Source organism: Ruditapes philippinarum, unplaced genomic scaffold, assembly GCF_026571515.1.
Source record: "Ruditapes philippinarum isolate M1 unplaced genomic scaffold, ASM2657151v2 ctg1271_1_1_1_1, whole genome shotgun sequence".
NCBI classification, from domain to species: Eukaryota; Metazoa; Mollusca; class Bivalvia; order Venerida; family Veneridae; genus Ruditapes; species Ruditapes philippinarum.
The window spans coordinates 576698-589290 of NW_026862369.1; the positions used below are offsets into that span (position 1 = coordinate 576698).

The following is a 12593-nucleotide window of genomic DNA, read 5'->3' on the forward strand; positions in this document are numbered from 1 at the left end:
TATAAGAGACTTGTATCAGGACAAACTTTAAAAATAAAAAATAATTGAAGGGCCATAACTCTAACAAAAATCATTGAACCAGATTTTGCCAGCTGTGTCAGTTTATATGTCTGATTAAACAGGTTTTTATATACATGTTGTAATTGTTAATGGTCTGTTTCATCAATCACAGATGTTTTCACACAGCAATGAAAAAATGGATTACGCTTTTCCTAATCGCATATGCAGCTGTGATGGCCGAGTGGTTAAGGCGTTGGACTTGAAATCCAATGGGCATTGCCCGCTCAGGTTCGAACCCTGCTCGCAGCGATCCATTTTATCAGATCCTAACAGTTCACAAAATTTGAACATCTAAACATATGTTTAGAAATATATGCTTTTTTCTGCAAATATATTATTTTTAACGATAACTTAAAGACATTATTGTGGTTATAAAGAGCACGACTGTATTATTGTAAATATACTGAATATTTATCTGAATAATAATTTGTAAAAATTGATAAACAAGTCAACAAGGGAAGTCGGCGTTCAATGAACGCAACCCCCACACGACCCAGCAACAAGAACCAGCGACAAGGAGCCCAGGCGGACCCCAAACAAAAACAGGACAGGGCACAAGACAGAGCACAGACGGGCTTATCATTAAAATAATAATAATGTAACTGATAAGGAATTCAAAGAAAACAAATAAATGATTTAATAAAAAGCCCACACAGTCAAAGGGGAAGGGGACAGGAGACGACCCGGGGAAAGGGGGCGCGGGTGGGGCGGTAAATTAAAGAAATACAACTAGAAACAAAAGGGAAGATACTTACCGTAGATGAGAAAAACAACAAGGGACACAAGCAAAAGTGTCACCAAAACAGTATGAAACAAGATAGATATCTGAGGAACACAGATGGGCGCCGCCTTGGAACGGTCAACAGCACAAGTACTGCTAGGGAGTTATAACCGGTTAATGGTGCACCAAACCACCAAACCTCACTCACTCTTAGTCCCAGCATGTTCCTATAAACGAGACAGTGTAAATAAAATGAATCCCGCCAAATGAAATTCTAACTGTTGTTATGGTTCCAAAAGGTTAGATAAGTAAAACACCAAAATGATCATATAGAAACATATAAAAGTAAACCCCAATGACCACGACAAAAGTATTCAATGTCCTAAAGGAAGACAGAGTAACAAGAAAATCACCTACAAAGGCCCGACGAAGCAAGGCAGATGACGAACATTAAGGCAATTTAGTCCTAAAGAGCCTTAAGAACTGTCTATCATAGAGTCTCCCACTTGGTCCCTCAGATGTAATCAAAAGAGGAAAGCGTAGCGTCCAACTGTAAAAGGGTTGAGCACTAAGCATGCAATAAAAAAGTAGTAGGGGTCATAACCTCTTTTAATAAAACGTTTAATAATTTAAGTAAAAACAGCAGAAAACTGACCATGACCTAAAATCTTACGAAGTTTGTAAATCACATCGCCATAAAAACCTGATTCTAAATATTATAAGTAAAATGAGGCCCCGATATTTGGTTTTTAACGAAAAATTAATACTGATATCTCTTTCGTGCACACATGAGTAGCCGCTGTCTATACCTTTCCACAACACAGTGGGGCATAATTTCTTGCAAGGTTGAAGTTTTTGGATAGACTGAATGCCTAAAAGACAGACAATATTACTGACAGACAAAATGACAGACAATATACCTCCGAATCATTCAATACTGGAATATATAAAGATCATTGCAGCTAGAACCTCAACCTATTTAATTTTGTACAATTCTAAAATAACAGTAGAAAATACAGGTAACACACACATTTTATCACATGAGCTATTTTAAAACATGAAAAAGTGTGCCCTGGCACAATATGGATGGAGTTAGTGCAATTATGTCAAAAAGAAAATTCTCTGTCAAGAAAAAATATTACCATTTTTCCTATTTTAATATTTCCATTGTTTCGATAAAACTGATCCTTAAAGATCCTGTATATTTGTGATTGATATTGTTACTGTGTGTATACCACACTTGCAAAAAGTTATATATGTATACAATTATGCAAATAAAACAATTTTCAAACATCAAAGAATATTTAAAATGTGTACTGCAAATATTTGTGCACATTATATTTAATCAATAAATTACATGAATTCATTTCTTATTGGAAAATAAATTTCTAACTACCTCACTTATTTACATGAAATGTTAAATTGGGAAATAACTTAATTTGAGCATCATATTTATGAAATAAAACCATGAAAAAATTGTGTTACAGGATCTTTAACAAAATGAAATACATAAAACAAAAGAATAATTTGTCAGTTGGATAATAACTGAACAAATCTAATGGTCCGCTATGAACCGTATTGTTTGAAAAAGCATATATATATCTGACGTTCTGGCCAACAGTTCCTAGAAATACAACTTTTAAAAAATGAGTAGGTCTAATAACATACAAAAGAAAAAGGAAATAGATATTATGGAGAAATATAGACAAAACACGTTCTAAAATGAGTTTTTTTAATAAAAATATTCACAAAGAACATACATGTGTGTTATATTATTATGATAAGAGTATTTTAAAAAGCATTCAAATTTCCTACAAACATTTTATTCATAAAGGCAGATAAACTACATTTTATGATAGCTTTAATTCTATGGTATATTTTTGTGTGATCTTCAATGGATTGACAAACGAAGGTGAAAGTTATATTTAATATCATTTTGATTATAATGCATGAAACGTAATATCAGCCACTATTTACACTAAGATTCAGAATAATGATATCTTTGAATGAGCGAATGAACTAAGTTTTAAAAATATTTATGAACAGCTTTGCTGTATTTGAACCGACAATAACTAAATTGTGATAAATTCTACGGCATATTCAAGCCACTCTTTTCACTGTTTCATTCAGAGAGAACGGGTGTTTGTAAAGACTAAATAGAAATAGTTAATGTATGGATTTAATTAATTCATCCAATACTTATACTTTTCATCAGCACATTTTTACATTATTGTGTATATTTATATAGATGTTGTAAATTTATTTATAAAACATTATTACAGAACTATTACAATGTCAGAAAAGGATCAAAACGATATATTTACCAAATTTGAAGACCATTTAGAGTCTTGTGAAGTAAACCAAGATTTATTAATTTATCAAATGGTTAACGCTTTCACTTTAGTTCTATTGTTTAACTTTAAAATTGTCTTTTGTTTTATTTTTAAAATTACGAAACGTGGCATAATAAATCACAAAACTAGTGATAAGTGAGCACATCTAAATGGTTTTTCATTACTATTATATCAAACGTTAAAGGGATACTCAGGCAAATATATGACAAAATATTAAAGTTACCATATTTACTTAACTTACGCTAAAATGAAGTTTTTAAAAGTGATTAAAAGTCCCAGCATGTTTTTTTCTGTATAAATACTTTATAATGTGAGTTTAACACTTAAATAAATCTACATATGACGAACGAAATAACGACGCAGACAGAACTAACGAGTAGTTTTAAAACAAGTCATTTGACAATTACAATCCCTAGAAGTTAAAAGAAAATTGTGGATATTGTAAGATAAAAACAAGCCTAAGTCACTCATTTGACAGGTTCTTTTACGTTCCCATAGTTCATTATGATAACTATGGTGAAATCTAAATGCTCTAACCTGACCCGGGTCAGGTTAGGAAACCAACATTTTTTTTCTTTATAATTATGGAAAAAAATTTTGTTCCCTAGACTGCTTAGTCTATTCATTTCGATGACATTTATAGAATATTGCATAGAAAAATAAAATCTAAAATATTTTGCCTGTGTCTCCCTTTAACGACTGTGTATTTTATCATTCGTATCTGTGAACCAATTTAATTTCAATTAAATGTTGAATTTGTCACTTTTGCTGTTGTATCTTTCTTAGTTGTATAACTACCGTCTTTGTCTTGTGTTTGTTGTAAACGTATTGCGCCGTCCACTTCACATTTAGCAGCCTCTTCCATGGCTATACGTCCTTCTGGAGAAAGACCTTCGGAAAATTTTGCACCAAATCTTCTGAGAAGAACTCCGCGTATTTCTATTAGATCGTCTGCGGGCAAATTATATCCATTTAAATTTTCTTGCATAAATTTTGCTATTCTATCCATTGTGTACTCATGCAGGCCTGAAATTATAATCAATACAGTCTTAAAAGATACATTTTCGTTGACTTATTTTCATTTCAAAATTGAAACAACTTAAATGTAGCACACAAACAGCAGCGAAAGTCACTGATATTAACTTCTTAAAAATCTCAAACATATTTGGTACACAATTTTGTAATATTTTATCATACAGTGTATATTTAAATTCTCCTGATCTTCTTATAAATTCAATTTTACTAAAGAATGTAACATATCATACAGTCATTTGTATTAATTTATTTCTATTTATACCATGTATAATGCAGTCGGAAAACTAAATATATATTGATTACAAACCAAGTTAATGAATATTATACCTACATTTTTTATTAAATCATAACAACTAATTTACAAAGTTTAATCACTTATTCCGTTTAAGAACGTGCGCTGCGAATGATATGTGTTTTCCTTTATGATTTATCTATCTACAATGAATATTTATATTTTATAATATATCATATGTATTGAAAAAGTATACCAATCAATATTTACAAAAAGATCGTCACTTATATCAGACGGTGATGTTCAACTCCAAGTACAAAAGTGAAAATATTTGTCTTCCGTCCTTTGACATTTGAACTAATAGAAAACACATATCTGTAAATTTACTTGCCAACAAAAGCGACTCTATTCGCATGCATCATGGCCATAGTACGAAATATAATACAGAGAATGAATTTGTAATATTTGTACAGGAAATCAGACTTGCGTACAATATAGTTTGATGATTACAGTAAACAATTTCGAATCAAATAAACTCTACTATAATTATATTGTACAGTGCTTTATTGTGTATATTGTCAGTTATTTCGAGATGGGCGGAGATGACACGACCTTTAGCCTGTTGCTTTTTTTATGTATTGTGTTAAAATACAAACATCCATTTGTGGACAATGAAAACGAAAATAAGTATGAAAACATAATGAAGCATTTTGAATCTGAAGTATATTGTTTCAATCACATTAAAATTGTTTTATTTCCAGTGTGAAAAAACGGTCATTTAACAGAAATGAAAGTACATGTGTATACTGTGTTTATCACTTTAAGCCGTAATTAAACTGCGACTAATCGGACAATTTTTTAGCAATATAAGAAACATGACTGAATGAATAAATAAATGAAATACTTTATGTTAAGAAAACAAAAACGATATTATTATTTTTTTTGAATGCGTTAATATCATTTTCTTATATTATTCCTCAATAAATAACCCCGTTTTACGTTTCGTATCAGTTTGCTGCTTTCACGGAATCGAGTAGATCCGTCAGGTTTGTCAGTTAACAAACATCACTTAGTCTAATATATTCAATGTGTGTTCTCTCCGCCCTATGTTTTAATTTGTCTTTTGCTTTACATTGTTAGATCTGATTAATGAGGAGTTTTATTAGCTGACAAAACAATGAAAGTACATATTAAACTTATTACAGGGGGGGACTTTCATGTTTTTTCCGTTATTAATACTGACTTATTTATGTCAATTGAATTGTAACTGTATGGAAGAACAATTTGACTATTAATTGTCATTAGAATCAAGTACTATGCGAACTTTATTTCTGATATATTTCAGTATCACATTTTCACAGAGATAAATTAAGTAACAAACGGTTTGTTAACATAATTGTAGTGCTAAACAAAGAATGTATCTTTTTACCTTGCGCATGAATGAGTCTCATTCGTTATTATAATAACTAATTTTAACTTTCTTAACAAACTGGAGTCTGTACCGACTGCTTACAAATTTCGTACAAATATCATAGAACATTTTAATTCCTATTTTCATTCAAGTGGCTTTCCTTTATAAAAAGGTTGTCAAAATCACAATGGAGAAGATTATACCAGATTAGATTGACACCATCATTTTTTTTAATTTGAACATTTTATATTTTTAAACTTCACTGTAAGCATACTTTATATGTATGTTATAAAGCATTCAACTAAATAGTAGGCAATAACACAATACAAGATCATTATTTGCTTTATAATATTTTATTCATAGCCACATCATCTCAATGCGTCATTCGCATGAAAAAGTAAACTCTTTTATTTTACTTATACAATTAAAAGTTTGGGATGGATGTGTGAACAAAGTTTATGTACTTGTGCATGAACTTCGGGTAAGACAGTATCAGGTCTCTTCTTCTGCCAACTATTTGTTTCTTAACTATCAATGTCGTTAATATATTCTCTTGAAATTGCTGTTTTTCAAGTGTTTTTGCTTTGATGTAAGCTCCGTTGCCCTACACCCTCCTGGTCAGAGACCTTTCAAGAACCTGACGTTGAATATTCAACATTATATTACTGGTGTTTCTAGCAGAGAATCATGAGACAGGCCAGATGATTTCGAACAAAGTTTTCTTGTCCAAAAGTTTATTCCTCATTGTTCATGTGTCTTGTCCAAAAGTTCCTTACTGTTCCTGACCTTTTCTTGAACGTTTTCGACTAATGACATATGATTAAAAAGCAGTATCCCATAAATTGTACAGAAGTACATTTGACCGAAGTATATTTCAAATAACTTATTAATTCATTTCAACACCTGATAATCCATACTAAACCAGCAAAAACATTGTTGAGTTGTCGGAGATAAAAGATTTTGAGTATTATAGATAACACAAATGGTTTTATCAGACTGTGTACATTTAACTAAGATGAATTATTTAAGCAAGTTAGTTACCATTGAACTAAAAGGATTCAGCACCAGTTACATCTGTAAATTCTTGAATGTTGTTAGAATATAAAGGTCATGCGTACATGTAATTAATATATAGTCAGTTTTATCTAATTAATCTAATCAGTTTAAGTTTGATAAATCCTTTAGATAAAGAATTACTAAGTAAACCTAATTAATCAATATCCAATCAATATTTTTCTATTTAAGTCATTCATTACGTGATTGGTTCGCCATTCATTTCTTATCAATAAGACATTACATGTAAAATTATCGGACATACGACAGCAAGAATAATGACAATATCTGGAGAAAAGTGACACTATACCAACCAGACTGAACAAACTAATCGTCAATCGGAGAAGCACACAAGCGCTGTGTATGATTTTCTTTAAGCAATGTTTAACAAGTGACAAAATAAGACCAAACATTTTCATAATAACGACTTACACACTATATATTTCCTCCTTAAGCGAATGGAGATATAATGATTAACGTTAATAATTATCATCCTGGGAAAATAAGCTTTCATTCTATGGTATATTCTTTTGCGATCTTCAATGGATTCACAAAAAAATATGAAAGTTATATTTCATATTATTTTGATTACAATACATAAAATGTATTATCAGCCACTATTTACACAAATATTCAGAATAATGATGCCTTTGATTGATGGAATGAACTTAGTTATAAAAATATTTATTAAGGGCTTAGCAGCATTTGAACCGACCATAACTAAATTGTGATAAATTCTACGGCGCATTCAAGCCCCTCTGTTCACTGTTTCATTCAGAGAGAACGGGTGTTTGTAAAGACTAAATAGAAACAGATAATGTATAGATATAATTCACCCAATACTTATACTTTTCATAAGCACACTTTTATATTAGTGTGTATATTTATATAGATGTTGTAAAATTTAAGAAGAAGATTATTACAAAACTATTACAATGAATGAAAAGGATCAAAACGATACACTTACGAAATTTGTACATGATTGAAATTCTCTTTTTATAAAGTAAACCAAGATTTATCAATTTGTCAAATCGTTAACGCTTTCATTTAATTTCTAGTTTATTTGCACTTAAATTATTGGTTTCTTTTAAATATAAATATTTAGCGCCTGTTATCGTTCAAATATGTGTACTTTCTTGCTTTAAAGGCCTTCTACAAAAAGCCACATTTGAAATTACATATCAGTTTTCACGTAATTCATTATAAAAAATAAAGTTTACAATTGTCTTTTTTCATTTTTAACTTACTAAAAGTGGCATAACAAATCACAAAACGAGTGATAAGTGAGCACATGGCAATGATTTTTCATTCATTTGTCCTTTTATTATATCAAACGTTAATGGCTGTGTTTTTTATCATTCGTATCTGTGAACGACTTTAATTTCAATTAAATGTTGAATTTGTCACTTTTGTTGATGTATCTTTATTAGTTGTATTACTACCGTCTTTGTCTTTTGTTTGTTGTAAACGTATTGCGCCGTCCACCTTACATTTAGCAGCCTCTTCCATGGCTATACGTCCTTCTGGAGAAAGACCTTCGGAAAATTTTGCACCAAATCTTCTGAGAAGAACTCCGCGTATTTCTATTAAATCATCTGCGGGCAAGTTATATCCATTTAGGACTGAAATTATATAAATATAGTCTTAAAAGGTACATTTTCGTTGACTTATTTTCATTTCAAAATTGAAACAACTTAGATGTGGCACAAAAACAGCAACGAAAGTCACTGTTATTAACGTCTTAAAAATCTCAAATATATTTGGCACACAATCTTGTAATATTTTATCATACAGTGTATATTTGAATTCTCCATATCTTCTTATTAATTCGATTTTACTAAAGAATGTAACGTAACGTAATGATTTATCATACAGTAATTTGTATTAATTTATTTCTATTTATAGCATGCATAATGCAGTCGTAATATTTAATATAATTATACTGATTACAAACCATTTAATGAATATTATACCTACATTTTTTTTATTAAATCAGAACAACTAATTTACAAAGTTTAATCACTTATTCCATTTAGGAAAGTGCGCTGCATATGATATGTGTTTTCCTTTCTGATTTATCTTTCTACAGTGAATATTTATACTTATAATATATTATATATATTGAAAAAGTATACCAATCAATATTTACACAAAGATCATCACTTATATCAGACGTTGATGTTCAACTCCACGTACAAAAGTGAAAAATATTTGTCTTCCGTCCTGAGGCATTTGAACTAACAAAAAACACATATCTGTAAATTTACTTGCCAATAAAAGCGACTCTGTTCGCATGCAGTATGGCCAAAGTACGAAATATAATAAAGAAAATGAATCTTTAATGTTTGTACAGGAATTCAGACCTGCGTACAATATATTTTGATGATTACAGTAAACAATTTTCGTATCAAATAAACTCCACTATAATTATAATGTTCATTGCTTTATTGTGTATAGTGTCAGTTATTTCGAGATGGGCGGAGTTGGGACGACCTTTAGTCTGTTGCTTTTATTTATGTATTGTGTTAAAATATTTAAAAGTAAATGCCAACAGCCATTTTGTAGACAAGCGAAAAGTCAATGATAATGAAACATAAAAAGCACTTTAAATCTTGAAATATACTGTTTCATTAACAATAAAAATTGTTTTATTTTCCAGTGTGACAAAACGGTCATTTACAGAAATGTAAGTACACTATTTTAATCATTTTAAGCCATATTTAAACTTCAAGTGCGTCTAAACGGACAATTTTTAGAAATATAAGAAACATGAATGAATGAATGAATGAAATACTTTATTCCATTTGTCTTCGATAAGAAAACAAAACGATATTTATTTTATTTACTTTTGAATGCGTTAATGTCGCTTCCTTATATTATTCCTCGGCAAATAACCCCATTTTACGTTTTGTTTTGCTGCTTTCCAGGAATCCAGTAGATCCGTCATGTTGGTCAGTTTACAAACATCACTTAGTCTAATATTTAATGAGTGTTCTCTCCAACCTATGTTTTAATTTGTGTTTTGCTAGATCTTTAGATCATATTGATGAGGAGTTTAATTAGCTGACAAAACAAAGAAAGTGCGTATCAAACTTATTACAGGGGGAACTTTCATAAGTTTGCCGTTATTAAAACTGACTTATTTATGTCTATTGAATTGTAGCTGTATGGAAGAACAATTAGAATTTTAGTACTGGACGAATTTATCACATTTTCACAGAAATAAATAAAGTAACAAATAGTTTGTTAACACAATTTTGGTGCTAAAACAAAGAAAATGTATTGACTTACCTTGTGCATGAACATTTATGAGCCTCATTCGTTAATTAATTTGCTATAACGAAAATAGTAATTCAGTGAACATTCTATAAAACTAATTCTTAACCTCAATGAGACTTTCACCTATCTATATATGGAGAGTAACATCCGTTTAACAGACAGTACTTTTATTTATTAACTAATAGAGTACCAGTATACGATTCCGTTGATAATTCTGATGTTATTAGAAGAACAATATGTTTTAAATTATAAGAATATATATTACTTAGCATTTGCAAAGTCGTTATGTTTTCCTTTAATAATAAGTCAATATAATAACTAATTTTATTATTTTTGGCAAACTGGAGTAAATCTTGTCTGTACCGACTGCATACAAATTTCGTACAAATATCATAAAACATTTCAATTCCTATTTTCATTCAAGTGGCTTTCCTTTTTAAAAATGTTATTAAAATCGCAATGGAGAAGATTATACCAGATTAGATTCATTCATTCATTGTTTTAATTTGAACATTTTATATTTTTAAACTGAACTGTAAGCAGACTGAATATGTATGTTATAAAGCATTCTATTTAATAGTAGAGAATAACACAATATAAGATCATTATTTGCTTTATAATATTTTGATAATAGCCACATCATCTAAATGCGTCATTCGCATGAAAAAGTAAACTCTTTTATTTTACTTATGCAATTAAAAGTTTTGCTGAATGTGTAAACAAGGTAAATGTACTTGTGCATGAACTTCAGGTTCGTAATCTCCAGATATTATTGCATATACGTCTCAGGACTCCATTTCTGCCAACTAGTTGTTTCTTAACTATCAATGTCGTTAAAATATTCTCTTGAATTTGCTGTTGTTCGAGTTTGTTTTTTTTGCTTTGAGGTAAGCTCCGTTGTCCTACACCCTTCTGGTCACTAGCCTTTCAAACATCTGACGTTGAATATTCAACAGTATATTACTGGTATTTCTACCAGAGTATCTTGAGACAGGTCGGATGACATTGAATAAAGTTTTCTTGTCCAAATGTTTATTCGTCATTGTTCATGACTTTTTCTTGAACGTTTTCGACTGTAAATTCTTATTATAAAATAATGATTAAAAAAGCAGTATTCCATAATTTGTACTGAAGTTTATTTGACCAAGGTATATTTCAAATAACTTTTCAAAAAACATTTTAACACATGATAGTCCATACTAAATCAGCAAACATTTTTCCAACGCAGAGTTGTCGGAAAAAAAAGATATTACAATTGTAGATAATACAAATGGTTTTATCAGTTTACTATGTAAAATTAACAAAGATAAATAGTTTAAGCAAGTTAGTTATCATTGAACTAAAATGATTCAGCACCAGTTATATCTATAAATTCTTGAATGTTGTTAGAATATAAAGGTCATTCGTAATTAATATATAATCAGTTTAATCTAATTAAAAAAATCAGTTTAAGTTTGATAAATCCTTTAGGTAAAAATTTACTGAATCCAATCAATATTTTCTATTTAAGTCATACATTATGTGATTGGTTCGCCATTCATTTCTCATCAATAAGTAATTGCTTGTAAAATTATCCGACAGACGACAGCAAGATCAATGACAATATCTGGAGAAAAGTAACATTATACCAACCATACTGAACATACTAATCGTCAATCTGAGAGGCACACAAGCGCTGTGTATGATTTTCTTTAAGCAATGTTTAACAAGTGACAAAATAAGACCAAACATTTTGATAATAGCGACTTACGCAATATATATTCCCCCTTAAGCGAATGGAAATATAATGATTAATATTAATAACTATCATCCGGGGGAAAAAAGAGGAAACATGAGTAGATATTACCTTAATGAAAACAAATGAAAAATGCCTGTGGTAATACCGCATCAACACTGAAAGACTGATAAATCAGTTCTAAATTATAAATTGTTTAACTAACAGCATATAATATTGTAAGAGCAAATGAACCAGCTAATTTGTTGGTTGACAATGTCAAAACGTAATTGCCGTATTTTTACAGTGTTAATACTACCCATTTAATTTTTATCACGTGTTCTTGAAAACGGTAACTATAAATATTACCATAAACTAAATTTGCATCACAAGTAAAGAGACATTTAGATATCTTGATCTTAAAATGCCAATCTATAATAATTATTATATAACTGAAAGTGACATTATGCCCATATTTTCATAGTCAAGTTGAGCTGAACTGACTTTATATTTCAAAAGATTCACTGTCAAAATAGTGTTTGACCAACAGTTGATATTGGAAAATGTTTAAGATGAAATTATAAATCTGCCTTAAATTTAAATAAATAAACTCTTTTTATAAACAAAGCGTTAAGGTAAATTCCAATGGATATTAACAGAATTTCGGTTGAATCTATGCGTTATTTATTCTTTATGCGAACTTTATTATTAAATTAAAAGGAATAATGGCAAAA

General features: G+C 29.8%; 1 protein-coding gene and 1 non-coding gene across 6 annotated transcripts; one reads left to right on the forward strand and one right to left on the reverse strand.

The window, feature by feature from the left end:
- Window positions 1–227: 227 nt before the first annotated feature.
- Window positions 228–309, forward strand: Trnas-uga (transfer RNA serine (anticodon UGA)). Its single transcript has one exon. It is a non-coding gene; the product is annotated as a tRNA-Ser (tRNA).
- Window positions 310–3833: 3524 nt separating this feature from the next.
- LOC132718849 (uncharacterized) lies at window positions 3834–9104 on the reverse strand. Of its 5 annotated transcripts, none has more exons than XR_009624148.1 (2): window positions 9002–9104; window positions 3834–4161 (listed from the first exon to the last, which is right to left on the reverse strand). XR_009624148.1 is itself a non-coding variant. In XM_060702588.1 (2 exons), the coding sequence occupies exons 1-2, from the start codon at window positions 8678–8680 to the stop codon at window positions 3875–3877; spliced, it is 309 nt and encodes a 102-aa protein (XP_060558571.1). In that variant the 5' UTR covers window positions 8681–8695; the 3' UTR covers window positions 3834–3874. The 5 variants fall into 5 exon arrangements, 1 of the variants encoding a protein (XP_060558571.1); XR_009624149.1 differs by having other exon boundaries at window positions 9016–9073; XR_009624150.1 differs by lacking the exon at window positions 9002–9104 and adding an exon at window positions 4659–4798.
- Between the last annotated feature and the right edge of the window lie 3489 nt (window positions 9105–12593).